The sequence below is a fragment of the Capsicum annuum genome, chromosome 1, assembly GCF_002878395.1.
Source record: "Capsicum annuum cultivar UCD-10X-F1 chromosome 1, UCD10Xv1.1, whole genome shotgun sequence".
NCBI lineage: Eukaryota > Viridiplantae > Streptophyta > Magnoliopsida > Solanales > Solanaceae > Capsicum > Capsicum annuum.
Window position 1 is genome coordinate 245,359,921 of NC_061111.1, and position 22,199 is coordinate 245,382,119.

Sequence of the window (22,199 nt, forward strand, 5' to 3'; positions counted from 1 at the left end):
ATATATTATATTGTACGTATATATGTGAATATATTTTCTATAGACTAAAGTAGTATATATTTAAAGAATACATGTGTATATGCCTTCTAAAGTAGCATATATATAACGTTTATAAGTTGTATGTATATTATTTCAAGTTATATTTTAAGTAGTATATATATATTATATTGTACGTATATATATTTAAATATTTTATATAGACTAAAGTAGTATTTATATGAATGTATACATGTGTATATGTTTTATAAAGTAGTATATGTATAATGTATATATGTTGTATGTATATTGTTTCATGTAGTATTTTTAGTAGTATATATATTATATTGTACGTATATATGTGTATATATTTTCTATCGACTAAAGTAGTATATATTTATTGTATACATGTGTATATATTTTCTAAAGTAGTATATATATAACGTATATATATTGTCTGTAAACTTTTTCAAGTAGTATTTTAAGTAGTATATATATATATATATGATATTGTACGTATATATGTGTATATATTTTATATAGACTAAAGTAATATTTATTTAATGTATACATGTGTATATGTTTTCTAAAGTAGTTCATATATAATGTATATATATGTTGTAGTATATTGTTTCAAGTAGTTTGTTAAGTAGTATACAAATTATTTGTATGTATATATGTGTATATATTTTCTAGATAGAGTATAAACCAAAGTCTAAACTCTAGAGTAGTATATATTTATTTTATCGTATACATGTGTATATATTTTTTAAAGTAGTATAATATATAATGTATATATGTTATATATTTATTGTTTAATGTATTTAAAATGTATATAGGTGTATATATATAGTATATATTGAAAAAAATATGTAAATTCAAATTTAACTTTTTTTTTTATATTTTGACCGATTTGGACCGGTCGAAACCGGTTCTAGGCTAAGTGGGCCGGTCACGGGCTGATTGGAGAGTTTTTACTGTTGGGCCAAGACCGGACAAGCCTATTAAGAACTGGGTCCGAACCAAACCGGTTCACGGACTAGTTACAATTACTGGGCCAATGCCGGTTTGAACTAGATCGGTCTGGTTGGCAGGTATACTCATACCTAGACTTGCAAGCCATACAAATCATATTATATCATCTCTATAGCCTTTCTTTCAAAAACATGTATCATTGAACACTCAAATATCAAACAAGAGTTCTTATTTTGAAATGAATATACAAGTTTAAGCAAAAATATTTTTTCTTTCAAAACTTAACTCTATGGTCATCTCTTTCACAATTCATACACTTCTCATGGAAAAACAAGAGCATTTAAAGTACAGAAGATACTCTCCAAAATCATACAAATAAACAATGCATAATTCGATAAAGGAAGCAGTCAAAACATCAGTCTTTTCATTATTCCTTTATTAACCCACAACAATTTGAAATCTCACAACTCTTAACATCAAAAAGGGTTCACAATTCAAGTTCTTCAAACAATTTAAAAACCCATATCATATATATACATATACAATTTAGAATATTGTAGAATATACTTTTCAAGCCCATGAATATTAGGATAATTTTACATATCTTTTTTGATGGAGGAAAATTGAAGAAAAATCTTGAGATATGAACCGACGAGCATTGAAATTGAGAAATTCTTCTTGATTTTCTTGGGAGGAAGAGAATGAGAAATTTGGGAGATTTCTACTAGTTTAGTACGACTTCAGAGTTTTAAAACGGGTTAGGACCAGTTTTCCCTTGATTCATTTAGAGGAAAACAAATTTTTACGTCGTGGGGGGGGGGGGGGGGGGGGAGGGGGGGGGGTTCGCGCGGCAGCAACCAAGCCTGGCACGACCCATCACGCACCCTGAACAGTGTCTCACTAAAACGGTCATAAATTTTTGCTCCAAACTCGGATTGATGAATGGTCAATTACATTGAAAAGTAGACTCAAAGATATTTAATCTGGGTTATAATAGACCACCTAACTAGTTATATTCTAGAATTAATGATCATTGGAAATTGACCCAAGAAAGAACGTCTACTAAAACTCAATCGGTAGGAAAGTTCTCAACTCAATTCTGAGTTAGAAGATTTTTATGACCTCAATTCATCTCCAAAGATGTTCACACCCTAAAGAATTGATACTGAATTGATATTCACACTTATATCTAAATAGAAACATTGAGTTCGGGTCTATACACGCAGAAAGAATGGTTCAAATTCTAGCCCAAATGTGGGATGTTACAATGGGGTATATGTGTCAAACTTTTCTATTTGATTTGTTTCATTATAATATTTTATTTTATATTTGTGATTCTTTGATTCTAACATCTTGCATAATATACTTAAAAATATAATATTTAATTAATATTTTAATACAGTATAGATTATACACATATGTAATTTAAAATTATACGATTTTCTTTTCATTTTTTAAACTTCGAATCTAATTAAATTAAAATATCTAAAATTAAATGCACGGGAACTGAGGATATTTAAAATGCTGGAGTCAACTATCAACTTTAAAATCATAAGATTTCTTTTAATTGTTTAAACTTCAAATCTAATTAAATTAAACTATTTAAAATTAAATGCATGTGAGCTAAAGGTATTTGAAATGCTAGAGTCAACTAACAACTTTGGAATGGTATCTTTTGAAATCTCCCTCAGCGTTAAAGTTGCCAATTTACTAATTAGCACATTACAATCATGTGTGATTAACTTAAATCGTTTGACTTAAATCTTGTGTCAAAATTTTGGCGGAGTGCTTCAGAAATTTCATCTAGACATTCGAATTCAATCTATTTTGATTGAAAATATGAAGACAAAACAAAATATTCATGTTTAAAAATATCCGAGTTAACATTTTAAAAAATGTTTGCATGCATTCTCAAATGAATGAAGTGTATGATTAAAAGATGATTATACATAATTTATGTGATTAATTTATTCAATTTTTTTAAAATATAAAAACAAAATATTTTGTGGTCCAACTCGTCTCCAAATCCGTGCATGACCATTTTGCCCTTCTTTGTAATTGTTATATACTATTTATGAAATGTGGAGATGGTTGAAAAGAATGATTTGGGGGGAGTTTGAGGCTTTTAAAGCCATGAATTTAACTTCGGTCATGCAATGATTTATATCATTATTATCCTACCATCATAGCATTGTATTGTGTTGTATCATTTGAATCTTTATGTGTTTGTTGTTATGTACATAGTTACCTTATATCTTTATGTATAGTTAGTCTTATTAGATGGTATATTGTAGAATTGTTAGTAGAGACGATGTGGTATATCGTAAAAAGCATAAGTTTGTGAAACGTTCTTTCCTTCGAACATTATTTCAATCAAAGATAACTATATAAATGAAATAAAGGGAGTAAAATTTGTCATAAAAAGTTAAATTATACACTCATCATATGATAAAATTTCTTTAGATTATCAATTAGTGTAGAGTCAAATTTTAATACGAAGATTCAAAAATTGAACCTTTCTAGTAAACTGTTCTACTAAATTAGATTCAGGTATGATGTAGTAGATATCGAATTATCATATTGAAATCAAAATTTTTGAAATTGTGATTTCGGGAGTATGATACTTGATATGCTCTTCTATTTATTTTTTTATATATATTTGATACGGTATTTGATATTTATAAAAAGAAAACTGAAATATCGTAGCATAGTATATAATAATATTTAGTATTGGTACAAAATAATTGTTTTGATGTTTGAGCTTTGACTACTTTATCTTGATTGAAATGTTCTCTTTGCGTAATTAATTATTGAAGCGAATTGCTATTACTTTCTTTTGAAAATTTCAAAATGAGTAATTGATTAAAGAAGAGAATTGGTTGTTTTTCTTTACAATATTTCTACATGCGTGATTGATTAACAAAGTTTTCAGTTCTTTCTTTTGAATGTTAACAAAGTTTTCAGTTCTTTCTTTTGAATGTTACTACATGAATAAGCTGTTAGTACGATATAATTGAGTCATTTCTTGAAAATCAAAGTCAAACAAATTATAGTTAATAATTTATGTTGTACCACGAAATGTACAACCCGAACTTAAGATTATTGAATTAATTTAGAATAACAATAATATAGTGTTTTTGATAACCAAAAACCAAAATGATCTAATCTAATTTTTTAATATCATACCATGGCCAACCCTAATTAAATCATTGGCTTTAAGAATTCAATATAATACTGTTCATTTCCTGTGAGACTTCACCACTTGCAATCTCTTCCACTTCATCCAAGAAATTCCCCTCCTTCCTCATAGCTTTCATCAAAATGGAAGAAATTCAAATAATTTCTACCTGTTTAGTTGGAGCAACTTCAAATGAATCATTTTCACACAAAAACATTGAAATGACACCATGGGATTTAAAGTTCCTCCTTCTTGGCACTAGCCAAAGAGGTCTCCTTTTCCACAAACCAAAACAAGAAAATAATAATATTTTCAAATCATCACTCATTGACCACTTAAAAGAATCCCTTTCTCGCACTTTACACTTCTTTCCTCCATTAGCTGGCCGGCTTTCGACCATCAAAAATACAAATGATAACACGATTTCTTTCTTCATCAATTGTAATAATGCTGGCGTGGAATTCACCCATGCCAACGCTCCAAAATTAACTGTAGCTGCGATTCTTGATTCTACACGAGCGCCACTTATTGTTCACCCTCTTTTTCCACTTAACAATATTCGAAATTTTGAATGTGTTACTAAGCCTCTATTTGGGGTTCAAATAACAGAGTTGACTAATGGTTTTTTTATTGGATTCACTATGAGTCATTGCTTATGTGATGGAACTAGTTTTTGGCATTTTATTAATTCTTGGTCTGAAATCTCTCGTGGGTATGAAGTTATTTCCAAAATTCCAATTTTAGAACGTTATTTTCCTGAAAAAATGAATCTTCCAATTCATCTTCCCCTGAAGATGTATGATGAGAAATTGTTTGAAAAATTTGAAGTTCCACCTTTGATTGAGAGAATATTTCATCTTAGTAAAAAAAGTATAGGTAGGCTCAAGGATAAGGCCAATTCAGAAATGGGAGTTATATCAATTTCTTCTCTGCAGGCTTATTTGGCTCATCTATGGCGATCTATTACTCGTTGTCGGAAGCTTGATGATGAGAAAGAAGTTGTCATCAGCGTCTTGATAGGTGAGTAAACTTTTAATTACTTAGATCTCATTTATTTTTATTAATATTAAGGAGTTGGGTGGATTATAGTGGTTGAGGATTGTTTGTCTTGCAATGGTGGTAAAATTGTGTCATGAAATAAAATAATCATGACAATGTTGTGGGTGAAAATCATCTGAAATTAAAATTTCTATTTTTTGTGGAATTTTCGTGTGTTCATTTTGTGAGTGTCATCGAGCTGAAGTGATAGTATAGTAATGATGGTTTTCAAGTGGTCTTTTTTTTTTTTTTTTATGGTGGAGAGAAATAATTGCTATAATAGTGGAGATTTATTTCGAGAGATGGTGGATGATAGTTGAGAAAAAAAATATTGACAATTTTACAAAATTCAGGGGCGAATCTGGACTATTTCACAAAGTTTACGGGCAAATTTGTGTCCAATTCCTCATATTGTCACTCAACTTAGGAAAACGTCATACTAAAGTCACTTATCTTTTTTTGGTTCCAATAATGTCATTCAATTTTGTACATTTTCCTTACAAATTGACAATTGTTAAAATAGTCCTTATTCTTTGTAAGAAAAATGAGTAAAATAGTCCCTTAAGTTAAATCGTGAATTTAAATAATCTTTATTCTTTTATTTGAAATATTAATAGGCTTCCAACTATATTTCACATTTTTACTTCATTACATACTCCCTCTATCCTTTTTTAGTTGGACACATTTTATTTTACACGGTGATTAAAAAATCATAAATTGAATGAAAATTTTTATTATTTTACCCTCTAGCAATATCAATGATATGGCATAGAAATGAATATTGAAATTAGAATTGTTCAGATTTTAATGTATATACTATGAATTATAGGGGTATCATGAAAAAAATTAATTAATTCTATTTCGATTTAGTAAGTTATCAATTAATATGAGTCATTTACTTTTAGTAAGACGACCAACTAAAATGAGATGGAGGGAGTAATTAAATTTAAAAAGACATATCACAATATTAAAAGACAAAATAAAAATAATAATTGAGAGATGTATTTAGTTTTTAAAGTCACTTGAAGAGGTACTATAGATTTCCCCCCAATAATATCACAAGATTGACAAAAATAATATTTGAAAACTTTAACATTTTTAAATTACACAATGATCATATGATTTTTTCTAATTTTATTTGAGGTTGATTGATTGGTATTATCATGATGTCCTCCATCAATATTTAATTTATTATAGAAATTCTTTAAAATATTTATATATGATTGTTTTTCTAATAGCTAGAGAGTCGGGAGGTTGAAGGAATTCATCGTCTTCTATATAAATTATGAATTTTTTAGCAATTATTGTTAGAAGAAATTAACAACTAAATTTGAACTATTTGATCAAAAAATAAAGATTAATCATAAAATAAATAAATATAAAATATTATTTATCGTTGAACTCCTAAGTTTTTAAATAAATAGAGTGCATATAAGCTTTTTTAACAATATCAATCACATTTTTTTGGTGGACTATATTATTTTAATATTAAAAATAGAAGTTGAATTAAAATTATACGCACTATTTTTTATAGTTAAAAAGTTATTAGTATATCATATTGTTAAAGAACATGGATCATTTCAATTCAAAAATTAACTTAAGGGACTATTTAGTTATTTTTCTTTTAAAGAATAAGGATTATTTTAGCAATTATTAATTTGTAAGGAAAATTTACAAAGTTGTATGATATTGTTGGAACAAAAAAAAGGATAAATGACTTTAGTGAGATACTTTCCTAAGTTGAATGACAATACGAGGAATTGACACGCTATATATTGGAAACCCTTCCACCATTTGTCAATAAGGGAATACTTTAGCCAATTTTGTAATGGAAGGTGCATATTTTACCTCAATTACTGATGGATGACATATTTGAAACATTTTTCAGAGTTTAATGAGATATTTGTGTACACTTTGACCCCTTATTTCATAAATTCATATCACCATCTTACTACCATGGCAAGACAAACGAGATTGTTATTTTATTTTGAAAGTATTTTAGACTCTTAAGGTTAAAGTCCTCATTAAGGAAGAAATTAAACCCTTTCTTCAAACTTTAAACTTTTATGACAAACATTTTTTGTTGAATTTTAGTGTGTTCAATAGTGGTAAAATTAAACTTTTTGTGAAATATTTTAACTTGAAAGAAATAATCGACCTACACATGAGACATAAATAATCTATCCTCATTAAGGTTAATTTCAAAGTTTAAAATTAAATTATTTCTAAATACAAAGTGTATGTTATGGTTTGAGACATAAAGAAAAGACAACTCAGTGTACTATAATTTTGAAATTCAGAAAAGGATCGGACTACAAATTTTTGAGATATATTAAAAAGAAAACAGTGTCATATAAATTAAGATAAGAAGAATACTTAATTATGTTTTTAACAGGTGCAAGATCAAGGTTAAATCCTCCTCTTCCAGAAGAATATTTTGGAAATGCAAATCATATGAAGCATGTCAAAACAAGTGCAGGGGAGTTACTGAAAAATGGTTTAGGATGGGCAGCAATGCAAATAAACAAGATGGTTGTTTCTCAAGACTCTGAAGAAGTGATGAAATGTTACAAAGATTGGGCTGGAAATCCAATTATATTCACTAAGGGCTCAGTATTTGTGGGGGATAACACTAGATTGAGAATATATAATTCTCCAAGGTTCAATATTTATGGTAATGATTTTGGTTGGGGAAAACCAATTGGCGTGAGGAGTGGAATGGCAAATAAAAGTGATGGGTTAATTACTTTATTCTCTGGAGTAGAAGAAGGAAGTGTAGATATTGAAGTTTGTCTTTTGCCAGAGACTTTGCAAGCACTGGAGAATGATAAAGAATTCATGGAGGCTGTAACTAAGAATTAAAACTTCCTTAGTTACTACTAGGATCATTTGATGATATCTATGCTTTTTGAATAGACATTTTATAGTATTACCTTGTGGCTGTCTTGTTTCTTTTATTATCTAGAGGTGTGATGTCTTTGTTATTGTTTCCTTTTATGTATTTTGTTTGTTATATTATAATCTGTTCAAAGTCAGAGGTCTACCGGAAACAGCCTCTTTACTTCATCTGAGGTAGTGGTATGGATTGCATATACTTTACTCTCTGCAGATCCCACTTTGTGGGAATACACTGGGTGTGTTGTTGTTGCTGCATTTGCTTATTTACTTTTGTTAATCAATTTTCAGACCCTACTTTGTGAAAATATATTGGATATATTGTTGTAGTACTTTTGTAAAATATTCATTGTTGTTCCTAAATGCACGTGCAAGTTTAGGTGTTGTTGTCAAGTAATAAAATGATATGATCAAGTATCATTTTCACAGACTTACTAAATTAATTATTTATTCAAGCAACTACTACAAAGCTATATAAATAAACACTTAAATTGAGTATATATATATTTGAATTGACTGAGTTATATATCTAGTTTATTGATTAACATAGTATTTCTTGTAAAAAATCTCTCTGAGTCCTTACTCGTCTATTAAGTACTAAACCTAATGCGTTTATCACTACTGAATTAGAATTAACAAGATCACAATAATAAATTATGCAAATTAATTAATCAAGCAAGACAAGTAGGTATGTTTAAACTATATATATATATATATATTAAAGAGGGTCATAGATGTGGCACCCACTTACGCCATTATTTCATTTTTGTCAAAAAAAAAATTCTCCCATTTTTAAATTATGGAAAAACTATTTTTGAAGGAAAAGTGAATAGTCTCTTCCTTGGGGTAAATTGTTTGTTTGATTTTTAATTTTCTATATAACTTCTTTCTACTATCCTAAGTAAATTTTGGTTATTTGATTATACCAAAGTCATTGAAATCTTGATTTTTACAAGTCGTCTTGTATGAACATGAATACAACTTCAGTACTCACGGTGCAGAATCATGCCTTCTTATCTATCTCTTGAATATCGATCAAGTGATAGAGGTTTTCTAAGTTGCTCGGTTCTCCAAAATGTTGCCGTATCCGTGTCGGGTTCTTCAAAAATACACTATTTTTTGGAGAATCCGACACATCTGTCGACAATTGGGAAGACTCCAAGCAACATAGGAGCTTTTGACTGGATGTTGGGTTTTTGTGAGCAATGGTGATGAAATACTTGATATATTCAGATATCACCATTAATGGTGTTTACAAAGGAATCAGAGAAGGAGAAGGAAGAGTTAGTTAGAGCCTAGAGAGAATTGGAACAGAGAAAACTAACTTGACATTGAGGAAATGATTAACTTCTCTATCTACAACTGATACAAGCTCCACTATTTATAATATCTTAACTAACTCTAACAGTTTGCTAGCTTAATTTACACAACTTGCTGTACAGCAGTCATCTAGTCAGCACTAACTTTAGCAGCTCTTAACACCCTCCCTCAGACTAATGGTTGAAAGAGATCTCTTAACATCAGTTTGGACAACAAATAATCATGTGGCTGCTTTCCAAAACTCTTGGTAAGTAAGTCGGCTACTTGCTCCTTGGTAGATACATGGAAGGTCTTGATCACTCCTTGTAATAGTTTCTCGGCCAACTATGCCAAAACAACTCTTTTTTCAAACTATTTTGTCAAATACTCAAAAGTTTTAAAACATTGGTCAAATACCCACATAATTCCACCTGACCATCAACTTTTTCAACTTAATAATTTTAGCCCCAACTTTTATAATAATTCACTTTAACGCAATACTTCCAACTTAATAAATTTACCCACAAGTTTCTAATAATACACTTCAACCCACTTCATCATCCACCATTATATATACCAAAATATCTGAGTTTTCCAAAAATATTTAAAAAAAAATAATTCAAAAGCTAAAAATAGAAGGTGGTTATTTTTTCCTCCAAAAAGCTCTTATTCTGGCCACTTTTCCGGCGATTAGCTTCAAATCAGTCCACAAACATCATAAGCTTGTCTATTGCATCCATTGTCACCCCATTTGTTTTCTATCTTCTCAAACACACTTTTTACTATTGTTAAAAAGCTTTAAATCACTCACATTACTTAAAACCACTTTAGAAAGTGCATTACAACATCTCAGGCAACTCCAAGTTCATTTCTCTATTCCATAAACCCAACAATCATTGATTAGAAGCAATATTTGTAATTTCAAATTTTGTACGGATATCTGCACAGCCATCGACCAATCATCATCAGTCATAGACCGTGCATATAACCCGACATAGACCATAAGCTTAATCTACCGTCGACCAAAGCTTAATTCTAGGATGTCTATTGTAGAATTTGTTCTAGTTTCTGGTGATTTCATGGGAGATGGGTGGAGACTCCCAAATGTTGAAAATGAAGATCATTTACCAAGGTGACAATTCTCATTCCTGTTCGCCGCAACAGTTCGTACGACGAATTCATTGCAAGCGTAATGCAGAGCGGGGATCTAGATTGTGCGCTAAGCGACGTGATTATTAGTTATCTAATTGTCGTCGATGGCACACATTTGTACGGTAAGTACGGGGAGCATTCTGTTGAGTGTCGTTGCACAGGACACTGAAAATCATATCTTTCCGATTGCCTTTTGTGTCGCCGATAAAGAGAACGATGTTGCTTGGACCTTCTTCTTCCAAAAAATGAAGTCTGTCGTAGAATATGAACCAGATCTATGTATCATATCCGACAGGCACATTAGCATCACCAATGCCTTCTCCCGTGTATAGAGTCGTGCACATCACGGACTTTGCATGAGGCACCTCGCTGAAAATTTTAGAGTAAATCAACACTGCGGAGAGCATCTTTATCTATTCTACACCGCGATAAAGGCTTATTCCTTTGATGAGTTTACCGATAATTTTATGAAACTGAAGAGTAAGTGCCTCGAGGAAGCACATGTCCTTGAAAAAATGCTTGGTTTTGAAAAATAGAGTAGAGCACACTTTCCGGGCAATAGGTACGACGTGATAACCTCAAACATCGCCGAGTCACTCAACTCGATTTTGATGGATGAATGGGAGTGTCATACGTATTCAATTCAATTGCTAGAAAATTTGGTGAAAAGTTTAGGGAGCGGCATGCCTTTGTCGATGGTAAAGAGAACATATTTGTGCCTTATACGGAAAGGATCCTAAGGGATAATAAGAGCGCAAGAAATTCCTTGTATGTGAGTAATCCAAATGGGGTTCTCGACCAGTACACGGTGTTTGGCAACGGCTTCACTACCAAGGTCAATCTCTTGAAGAGGAGTTGTTCTTATCGGAAATTTGACTTGGTAAAAATACCGTGCGAACATGCGATGGCAACTTTGCGAGAAAAGTATGGCAATGGCGAAGGTTATGGTAACTCTATCTACGACTACTCTTCACCAATTTATAAAGCTGAAAGTTACCTCCTCGCATACTCGGAAGCAATTAACGTTGTCCCTCCGGAGGCCGAATAGACTATGCCACAGGAATTACTAGACACTTAAATTTCTCCACCTCCCCCAAACTCGGAAGGAAGAAATTCAAACACACTAAGGGCATCAGTGAGACACTCAAGTCCAAAAGAAGGAAAAAGTGTTCAATATGCAAGAATCCGGACACAAAAGAACCACGTGTAGAATGGCCATCAAATCATAAATAGGCTTTTTTTAGCTTCAGTTGTAAAGCTACTATTTTGGTGGCTAAATGTGCATTTCTGTAGATTTTAACCTTCAGTTGTAATAGACCCAAATCGTTGTCTACGATAGACTACGTAACGTCTATGGTGTATATTTCCCAAGGTCTAAAAAAATATTATGTATTGGTTATATTATTCCTCATCTAACATGGTATCTTGGTCATTTTCTAGCTTTATCTCTCCAATCGATGCAATGAATCATTATCTCTCTTATTTCCCGTTCCCATTTCCATTTAACGAAAAGCTATAAAAAATGTTTGTTCAAGAGAAAAATCGCTGGTATTTACGCAAACCAAGAGTTTTCTCTTCTCAAATACATCGACTGACCATTGGGTGGAAATATGAAAGGATGCCATCTATAGGTCTATAAGTACATGGCCTATTCTACGTAACCCTTCATTTGTCCCTAAACCCAAAATATTAGAAACTCTCTTCTTCTTCTTCTTCTTCACCCAAAACTGAAATCATGCCTGGTCATAGAATTGCCCTTCGCCCAATCAGGCGAGTCCCCCCTCGTCACTATGATCTGCTTCTTCTTCGAAATGACTTTGAACGTTTTTTCCATGGTCTGGGAGAAGATCGACAGTACTTAGAGTGTGAGCTTCGCCAAATTTCTTGTTTCCTTCGAGCAATTCTGGAGCGTCTTGGAATGGACGGCAACGACTACATCACCCCCCACCATCCCTATAATTTAGTTTAATTTGTTATTTTAGTTTATGTTTTTATGTTTTTTTGGTTTGTTCATTGCTGAAGAAGCTTTCTTGTAGGATCTTGTTAGAAGAAACTTCTTCTATTTTCTCCTTTTTGCTGTAAATATTATTATGTAATGCAATGAACAAGTTTAATATAAGTATGTTTCAGTTTGTTTTGACATTGTGTTTACCATTTTTGTTGTGATCCCTTATTTTTTTATGTGGCGGTTATTCTGCTGTACAGACAAAAACTCGAATCAAATATGTATGCCTTGTTCAAATTATAGTACTGTAGCTTAGTTGACTAATTTCCTGAAGAGTAAAAAGTAATATATAGTCTATCGTCGATTGTATACTCAGTATTTCCTCAACTGTATATTTTAGTCGATCGTAGACTATGTGAATCGATGGGTCATCGGTTAAATTAAAATAGATAAAAACATATTTTGGGGCTGGTGGAAGAAAATAATTTAATTAAAAAAGATTTAGACAGACTATCACGTGTTTTGTGGCTAGTGAAAGAAAATGATTAAATTAAAAATGATTTAAATAGATAGTCACATATTTTGGGACTGGTGGAAGAAAAGAATAAAATTAAAAATGATTTGAATAGATAATCACATATTTTTTAAATAGATAATCACATGCTTTTTAAATAGATAATCACTTGTTTGTGGATGGTGGAAGAAAATAATTAAATTAAAAATGATTTAAATAGATAATGACATGTTTTGGGGCTGTTGGAAGAAAGTAATTAATTTAATTAAAAAAGATTTAAATAGATAATCTTGGAGTGGTGGTGACACTTAATAGACCTTCGTAGATGATGACCTATGTCAATCATCGATTAGTCTGGTCTACCGTAGACTTATACCTTTAGTAGTGCATCGATTGATGTCATGATTATGCATTGACCATGTACACTGTTATAGACCATCATTTGGATGTAGTTAAAAAATGAATAAATAAATTAAAAATAAATATAATGTGGATTTTTACATATGTGAAAGAGTGTAAACAAGTCACATAATCATATTAGAGCTTAAACAAATTGGGGGGGATGAATTAAGGAGTGTGTGGATGGGTAGTGGTTGAATGTTCAATATCGTAAGAGTAATGTTTGTCAAAGCACAAGTATGTTTTGAGGATATGTATTATATTTGATGACTACACATTCCACATACTCCCTCCATCACTACCCCTAAATCAAAAGAGTGTGTGGAATTGATAGTGGTAAAACAATCATATCCTCAATACATACTTGTGCTTTGACAAACAGTACTCTTAGAATATTGAACATTCAACCACTACCCATCCACACACTCCTTAATTCAATCCCCCCCCCCTCCCCAATTTTTTTAACCTCTAATATGATTATGTGACTTGTTTACACTTCTTCACATGTGTAGAAATCCACACTATATTTATTTTTAATTTATTTATTCATTTTTTAACTACATCCAAGTGATGGTTTATACTAGTGTACATAGATCACCGTGGTCTATGCATAATCATGATATCAATTGATGCACTACTAAAGGTGTAAGTTTATGGTAGACTAGACTAATCAATGGATGACATAGGTCATCATCTACGACGGTCTATTAAGTGTCACCACCACTCCCAAATTATCTATTTAAATCTTTTTTAATTAAATTACTTTCTTCCACCAGCCCCAAAACATGTCATTATCTATTTAAATCATTTTTAAGTTATTTATTTTCTTCCACCAGCCACAAAACATGTGATTATCTATTTAAATCATTTTTAATTTATTTATTCATTTTCTTAACTACATCTAAGTGATGGTCTATATAAGTGTACATAGATCATCGTAGTCTATGCATAATCAGGATATCAATCGATGCACTACTAAAGGTGTAAGTCTATGATAGACCAGACAAATCGATGGCTAACATAGGTCATCATCTACGACGGTCTATTAAGTGTCACCACTAGTTCAAAATAGAAAAATTACTTTTTCAACGGTAATAAACGGCTACTTTTGTAAGCCATTAGTGTTAACATTTCGTTTTTACTTCATATATAAGGTGTTCATCCCTCATTATTTTATTTCATTCACTTTGTTTTGTTTTTAAAAATCCTAAAATTTTGCAAGCATCTCAAACATCCAATTCTAAAAATACTCTAATTTTTCATTGTGGGAATGCGACCTATCTTGAGGACGTCATACACGGACTCAAATCCAAGTCACAAATTTTATAATTGTGTAATTGCAAAGGTGAGGTGTGTGTATTTTTTTTTTAAAGTTAAGTTAATCATTATGTAATTATTTTTTTCCTAGAATAATGGCACATGCTCATTTTTTAAATGGCTTGATGAGCTATCACCTCGAACCAGTCTATCAACGTTGAGTCTGGGACTCGAGACATCAAATCTTCAAGGCTTGGCAAAATTTAATCTAATACAACGACTCCAATAATGCGAAGAAATTAAAGATTATCTAATGACTTTGTTCAAAGAAGACGAAGAATAGGGGGATCACTTTAAAATATTGCTACATGACACCCAAATAGAGAGGGATCATCTAAAACAAAAATTGATTTTGGCCGAAGAAAGGGAGAATGTCCTAAAAATGATGTTATGTGATATAATGCTAGTAGTCGTTCTTTGGAAAGTGTAACATGGATGTAGTGATATTGAGCAAATAATAATAGTTCTATTTTTATATAATGTTAATATTATTTTTGATAGAATCATAGTCGATTAAACAACACCTCAACTTTAATTCGACCAGCAGGGTAATAATAAACTATGGATATGGTATATGAAATATTAAGTATGCATTATATGATATCAAGCATACACTGTACCAACTATGACCACACCCTGCATATTCAAATTCCATGCCACAAATCAGTTTGATAGAAATAGATTCACTACAGAATCAAAACAAGTTTCATAAAATAAAAGAATAATTGTCATATCCTACCACCTGAAATTTGTGAACTAAAAAAAATTTTCATATCCTAACAACTCATCATTCAACAACACACTAAACGGCTTAGGATTTAAATGTCTTTTTCCCTAAGTTCCTCACCAACACAAGTGTTACTATTTATTTCATCAACAATGTCAATGACCACATCTTTTTGGTCATCTTCAACTCTTTTTTTCTCAATAGCTGCAACTACTTCTTCATTCTCACCTTCTTCTCCATTTTTATCAGCATCTGCAGTAGCTGGTGCTTCTTCAGTTTCCTTTTCTTCCACATATTCTTCTCCTTCTTCTCCTACAGCAGCTGTTTCTTTCTCAGCTTCTTCTTTTCACTCACTTGCTGCTTCTTTCTCAACTTCTTCTTTGTCAGCTTTGTCAGCTTCTTGTTCATCAGTTTTTTCTTTTTCCTCGCCTTCTTGTTCATCTGTTGCTGCTTCTTCTTCTTCTTCTGCAGCTGCTACTTTTCCACCTTCGTCTTGGATCTTATCTTCTTCCATTTCTTCTTCTTTTTCCTCTTCTGCCACAACAAAGGCCAACCCATCCATTTTTCTCCTTTTTTCTCCTTCTTTCTTCCTCTCAGATTCACAAAGGTCCACATGCACTGTATCATCATATTACAAAGTGTTACTGAAATTTAAAGCTAAAATTCATTAAAAACATCAATTATTGAATGAAGTTACCTCGCTCGTGTTGTCGCTCATCCTTTTTCTTTTTATTTATTCTTTTCTCTCTGATATAGGCAGCAATATTCAACGCCGCTTTCTCAAGCGCAGCAACATGCTTATAAAGATCTTCGAGAGATGAGGTTCCTGCTGCATCTTTAGAGGTGCTCGAAGAATCATCATCACCAACGTGTACTCCAATGGGGTTACCACCCAAATCCCCATCATAATCACTTTCCTCATTTGAAGTAAGGACAGTCACCCCTTATAACTCTTTATTTAAGCCATCGAGGATGTTATTCATCACCTCATCCGTATATGGATCAAACATAATCATCTAATCCATCTTCATCTCATGAACATTAGGGATGATGTATGGGTGCATGTTCTACAAAATATCAATTAACAATAATATAACATTCGATACAACGGTAGTATTATTGGATAATAGAAAATAAGTTCATAACTCGGTAACTTTTCCTTTATACTTGAATGGGTCACCTTCGATTATCTTGTCACTTTTTATAGTGTGCCATCTGAGGATGCCGGGAATGGGAAAGGGCTCATCCATTGATTTTTCAGCAAATTCTCCAAGATGAGGAAAGGCCTCATAGATCCAAATCTATAAGTAGTACAACAGTAAAAAAATTGACTTAGAGTCTATGAAAGAGTATAAATAAAATGAGAATCTACGATAAACTCATTAAAGGGTTTATGGTAGATACCATGAATGCCCAGGGAAATCCAAATAGAGCATAGGATGCCTTTTATTTCTCATCAAATACTTCCTTCTACTTCTTCAGGTCATTTGTCTTCTTTAGATAGTCCATGGTCAGTTGAAATGTCTCTTTCCCCCATGGATACTTCTCAAAGAAACTCAATGAATCGACCATTCAAATCAGTTTTATGTAGACAACCTTCATCGAATCTTTTGCAAGAAATATAGTATGCAAGAACCACAATAGACAACACTTGAACTTATGGTCCTCATTCAACTCATTCCCTCTGATCAGGTGTAACAAGTTGGCCACCGTGATGTTTTTGTTTTTCGTCACCTTAAAACAAAAATTGTCCCCCTTTGATAACACCTTCTTCATTTTTTATTCACTGGGATATGATGAACAGTTCAGCACCTTGATCAAACAAAACTCTTTCAAGAAAAAACATATAGGATTTTTGTTAACACAGAACCACATCTCATGATGCATCTTATCAATCCTGACGTATCGCAACAGCAAATAATGGACTAACTGCCCATTGAACTTGAGATATTTTAACTAGTTTCTCAGGTGTCCGAAATAGAACCGCTTGAATCTTTTCTTCAATTCTTGGTCAACAAGAACTTGCTTAAATTCTTGATAAGTAGCCATTCTTGATCTGAATGATATCTTTGCCGAGAAAGATCTGACCTTGTCAATTATCGTTTGAAGGTCATACCACTCCATAGAAATACACCTTGAAAGATATGGCATGGAAAAGGAATCACTATCTTATAATGCCTCAATTATCTAAACTAAAATGCTATACAGTGCTCATGACCCCGAAGGACTACACGTTAACCCATTACTAATATTTTTATATGTACACTGCATAATATATAAATATAAATACGAAAACATGAACTGAAGGCCATAAGGTTCAATACTGAACATACTCTAAATAATAACAATGTCCGAATAAAGTGGTATCACAATACCAAAATAAAAATAAAATATTAAAGTCTAAATCTAGTATGCAATCTAGTCTAAAAGCCTCTAACTGTCTAAAGTAGGGAGTGGAAGGAACATGTCTCCAACTAATTCCCGACTACTGAAAGCCAAACTAAAGTACTGAAGTAATAAAGTAGTAATCATGTCCTCGGAGAATGAGGACTCACTGTTAACTCTGACTGCTGAAATTTGCAATGATACTGTTGCTCTGGAACTCATGCCTCTGAACCTATGGTGCAACATAAGAGAAAGCACCATAGCGCAAATACGTCAATACGTCAAAATATACTGAGTATATGAGTCGGGTAGGCTAAATGCAAAGGGTTTATATGCATGAACAATGCTAACTGATATGAATGTGAGAATACATACATGCATAAGTAACTATAACTGAACTTGTGGTAATACTAACTACTGAGTCAGAATGCTGACAACATGAGTTTAATGATACTGAGATACTGAATAGATGAACGACTACTTTTGACATTTCAAATTATGAAGAATTGGTCTAATTGACTGTGTCTAACAGTCTTGAAACTAAATACTGATAATGTAAGCTATGACAACTGATCCAACTGATCTAACTGATATAACTGTGATGATCGTCCTAACCAATGTAATTGATACTGAGCGAATGTATATGACAGTCTAAATCTTTTAATAATGATTAAGAGTGACTAAGCTTGAGATCAGGCCTAACTAATGGGTGATCTCTGGAACTAATATTAAGAATACTCAACTGATTCTGAGACTGAGATCAAGCCCATCTGATGGGTGACCTCTGTAAGTATTGATACTGAATAACTTTATATTAGATCAAGCTTATCTAGCAGGTGGTCTATGAATCTGTGGAACTATCTAAGTTCCTTACTGAGATTAATGACTGTATCTGACAGTCCTGATTTCTGAGTTCTGCTCTGAAGACTGATACTAAAACTGTAACTATAGGAGTTCTCACTTAACCGACTTACCCCAAATCTGAACTGGTGGGGTCCAACCTATAACCCCAGCTAGAAGGGTATCAATATCGTGCCATGGGTAAAGACCTCTTTGGTCAAGCCTATCTAATAGGTGACCCTCGTAAGAAGTCAAGCCCAAGGCAGTATAATAGTTAAGCCTCTCTGATGGATGAAAAGCTTTTTCTGATGGGTGACTCCTACATCCTGCGCTGGCTACACAATTCTGGAGTTCAGGGATTGCTCCTAACAACTCTGCCTCTCTAATGGCGAGCCGCCATCCTTGTACTCGCTCGGTGCTAGCTTCTACTCCCAACTGAAAGACTCTGAACTAATTCTTAGAACTTGTACTTGATCTAAACTAAAGTTGTTACTAAGTTTCTTACTTTACTGAGCTGACTGAGTTCACTTGGTTTCGTTATCTGACGAAATACTACTGAATCTATTATCTGACTGAATGATACTAAGTTCTGAATTGATTTCTTGAATGCTACTGAGATCTGAGCTAAGTACTAAACTGAAGCTGGAATGATAACGATACTTAGATTACTGAGATTTCTTATGTTCTATAACTTTCTGAGAGTTTTAAATTCTGTAACTTACTGAGGTCTACTGATCATAGCATGACTGAGATTATCTTGAGACTAACTCGGCTCTAGGCACAACTATATTTTTTGGGTACAAGTACCCCTAGACCTCGATGGAAGAAAACTGACGCACATGATACTTCTTGATCATTGGAATAGAATCCACAATTCGTAATACCATAAACAGAGGATTTCATACTACACATGGTTCTTAACACCTTATACATGAAAGGGAATACATATAACATGGGTATACTTACATACTTCAATATCATTGATATTCCATATCACAACAACAATTCATAACAACAACACATATCAATAACATAGAAATCATGTGGAAACATAAGGAATAGAACATGGACTTGTCATTTAAGAACTATTAAGTCATAAAAACATGGATTCTATCATTCTTGGTATTTTATCAAACATCTTACATGCACACTTTGGGCATAGGTGTACTTATCAGTTTGATAATCTTAATCCATTCAAATTTCATGGGTTTCAACTAACCTACTCACATGCTTCATGAAAAACACATCAAGATACAACCTTGAATCCAAAAAACAATCATCAACATGAATATAGTCATAACACAACAAGCAAATCACAATTTATAATTTAAAACATAATTCTTGAGCACCATGGATGAAAGGGATTCATGGATGAACACTACACATACCTTAGAAAGGAAACTTTGATGAGTTGCTGGAGAGTTATTGGATTGGGAAACTTAATTCTTGATTATCTTGGGAAAAGGGCTTGAATCTTGCTTTTGGGAGATGATTTTAATAAAAACCCTAATCTTGTGGTTGAAAGTTTAAGAGAGGGTTTTTGAGATGCTCAACTAAAAAAAAATAGGAGAAAGTTACGTCCCTTGAGGGTTTTAAGTCGTGGGAGGTGAAGGAAAAAGAACAAAATACCCTTACTAAACCGCTTCCCAGTTGCTGAAAATCTAAGGCTGACGACATTTATGATAGGCCATCAGACTTGTGATAAGTCATCACAAATGTAGCCACTGGGGGCTGGAATTGATGGATTTCTACTTAAGGCTGACGATATTTTTGATAAGTCGTCACACTTGTGATAAATTATCACAAAATGCCGTCACTGGGGGTTGATTTCTGTCTGACGACATTCATGATAAGTCATCACACTTGTGATAACTTATCACAAAATGTCGTCAGTTAGTTTTCCAGGCTGACATACTGGAGTAAAATGGGCATAACTCTTTGCTTCGATATTGAATTTGGACGAAATTGGTATCGTTGGAAATATAATTCAAATATCTTTCATTTGATATATAGTAGGTCCTCTAATTCGATATATACAAGGAGTTATGTTCGATTGAAGTTGATCTAAGTTTTGATGCTCACTAAAACTTAAACGATAGGAAAGCTTTCAACTTGTCCTTGAGTTAGGGGACCTATATGATCTAAATTCATGCTCAAATAGATTCCCACACTACATAATTTATTGACACACTAAATTTACATAGGATTCGAGGCTTTTGGAACATTTGCGCATATGAATGACGGATTTTCATTCTAGTCCGAAATGTGGGGTGTTACATATCCCATCATCATTATTACTCTCTTCACTGTCACCGCTGACATTTCACTTGAAAATATCTTCACTAGAATCGTTGTAGTCGCTTATCTTCTTTAACTCTGAATCTCATTCGGACACTGACTCTTTGATTTTCTTCCTTTTTGAGACATTTCCAACTTCCTCAGCTCTTCTTTTTCTACTGCTATCAGCGGTACCGGTTTTGCATTTAGGAATGATTTTTTTTTTGCACATTTTCAACATAATCTACACCTAAAGAACAAATCCCCATTTTCAGTTCATAGACCATAAGTCTATGAACAAAAATAACTCAATGCTCAAATGAAACTCCCCCAAAAATGTTAACAAACACCCCACCATTAAACAGTTCACTACACAAACATACAATAACTGAACCAAAATCCAACATGCAATATCAAAACACAACAATTGCTAAAAATCAAACTAGTGCACCTAATCAAACTTATTAGCTATTACTATTTTAATTTTCACTATTTCAGCAATCAGGTTTTAAAAGAATTTCATACATCTTAAAATTGATTTCAATCTAGGTCATTCTCATTTCATAGACCACGGGTCTACGGATAGACCGCGGGTCTACGGACAGAAACAGGTTGCTGTTCAAATCAAAATGCCAAAATAACTCTTCAAACCATAATTATCCCACCATTTAACACTTCGTTGCTAAAAAAACCACGACTAAACCAAAACATCAAATTCGAAAAAAAAAATTCCACATTACTACGAATCGATTATCAAAAAAACCCATTTAAATAGATCTAGAAATGATTGAAACTTGATTTTAACTAACCTTGTGAAACAACAGAGACCCCTTAGCAGCTGGAGAAGAAGATGAAATGGAAATGGTATTTTTGGAAGAAATAGTTTCAAAAGCGGGAGTTGGAAATTGAAGAGGAGAGAGAGGGTGGTTTTTTTTAATATTAGAATAAGTAGATGATGTTAGGTGTATTATATTAAATTTTTAAAGTTGTAAAAATGATGAATTGGTCCCTTGGCCCACATGTGGGCCCCACCTTTTACATCCTAAACCTAAAAAAAAAATTAAAAAGAAATTAAGTAGATATTTGGCAAATTAGTTTTGGAGGGTTCCTTCTTTGCCAATTATTCCCTAGTTTTTCCCTAACAAAATGATAATCAATGTTAATATGCTTTGTTTTTCCATTAAATATTGGGTTTGTTTCAATTTGAATAACAACTTTACTATTACAAAACTTTTGAATTGGAAAATTTATGTTGATTCCTAGCTCCCTGAATACATTTATC

At 32.4% G+C, this 22,199-nt stretch overlaps 2 protein-coding genes across 2 annotated transcripts; one reads left to right on the forward strand and one right to left on the reverse strand.

The window, feature by feature from the left end:
* Nucleotides 1-4,230: 4,230 nt before the first annotated feature.
* Nucleotides 4,231-8,238, forward strand: LOC107857340 (protein ENHANCED PSEUDOMONAS SUSCEPTIBILITY 1-like). The gene is made up of 2 exons (XM_016702237.2): nucleotides 4,231-5,149; nucleotides 7,563-8,238. Exons 1-2 carry the CDS (start codon nucleotides 4,273-4,275, stop codon nucleotides 8,027-8,029), a joined length of 1,344 nt encoding a protein of 447 aa, XP_016557723.1. The 5' UTR covers nucleotides 4,231-4,272; the 3' UTR covers nucleotides 8,030-8,238.
* Nucleotides 8,239-12,279: 4,041 nt separating this feature from the next.
* Nucleotides 12,280-17,464, reverse strand: LOC124898935 (cilia- and flagella-associated protein 251-like). Its single transcript, XM_047413216.1, has 5 exons — nucleotides 17,400-17,464; nucleotides 16,113-16,327; nucleotides 15,770-16,033; nucleotides 15,644-15,727; nucleotides 12,280-12,416 (listed from the first exon to the last, which is right to left on the reverse strand). The coding sequence occupies exons 1-5, from the start codon at nucleotides 17,462-17,464 to the stop codon at nucleotides 12,280-12,282; spliced, it is 765 nt and encodes a 254-aa protein (XP_047269172.1).
* Between the last annotated feature and the right edge of the window lie 4,735 nt (nucleotides 17,465-22,199).

What these genes read in the sequence shown, in the direction of transcription:
- LOC124898935 (XM_047413216.1), bottom strand. Translation starts at nt 17,464, where the DNA reads ATGGCTACTTATCAAGAATTTAAGCAAGTTCTTGTTGACCAAGAATTG. An exon ending in TTGAAGAAAAGATTCAAGCG is followed by an intron (nt 16,328 to 17,399) that starts GTTCTATTTCGG and finishes AAATGAGGAAAG; the next exon opens with TGATTATGATGGGGATTTGG. An exon ending in AGTTGAGAAAGAAGCAGCAA is followed by an intron (nt 15,728 to 15,769) that starts GTGAGTGAAAAG and finishes CAGCTGCTGTAG; the next exon opens with GAGAAGAAGGAGAAGAATAT.
- LOC107857340 (XM_016702237.2), top strand. Translation starts at nt 4,273, where the DNA reads ATGGAAGAAATTCAAATAATTTCTACCTGTTTAGTTGGAGCAACTTCA. An exon ending in TGTCATCAGCGTCTTGATAG is followed by an intron (nt 5,150 to 7,562) that starts GTGAGTAAACTT and finishes TGTTTTTAACAG; the next exon opens with GTGCAAGATCAAGGTTAAAT.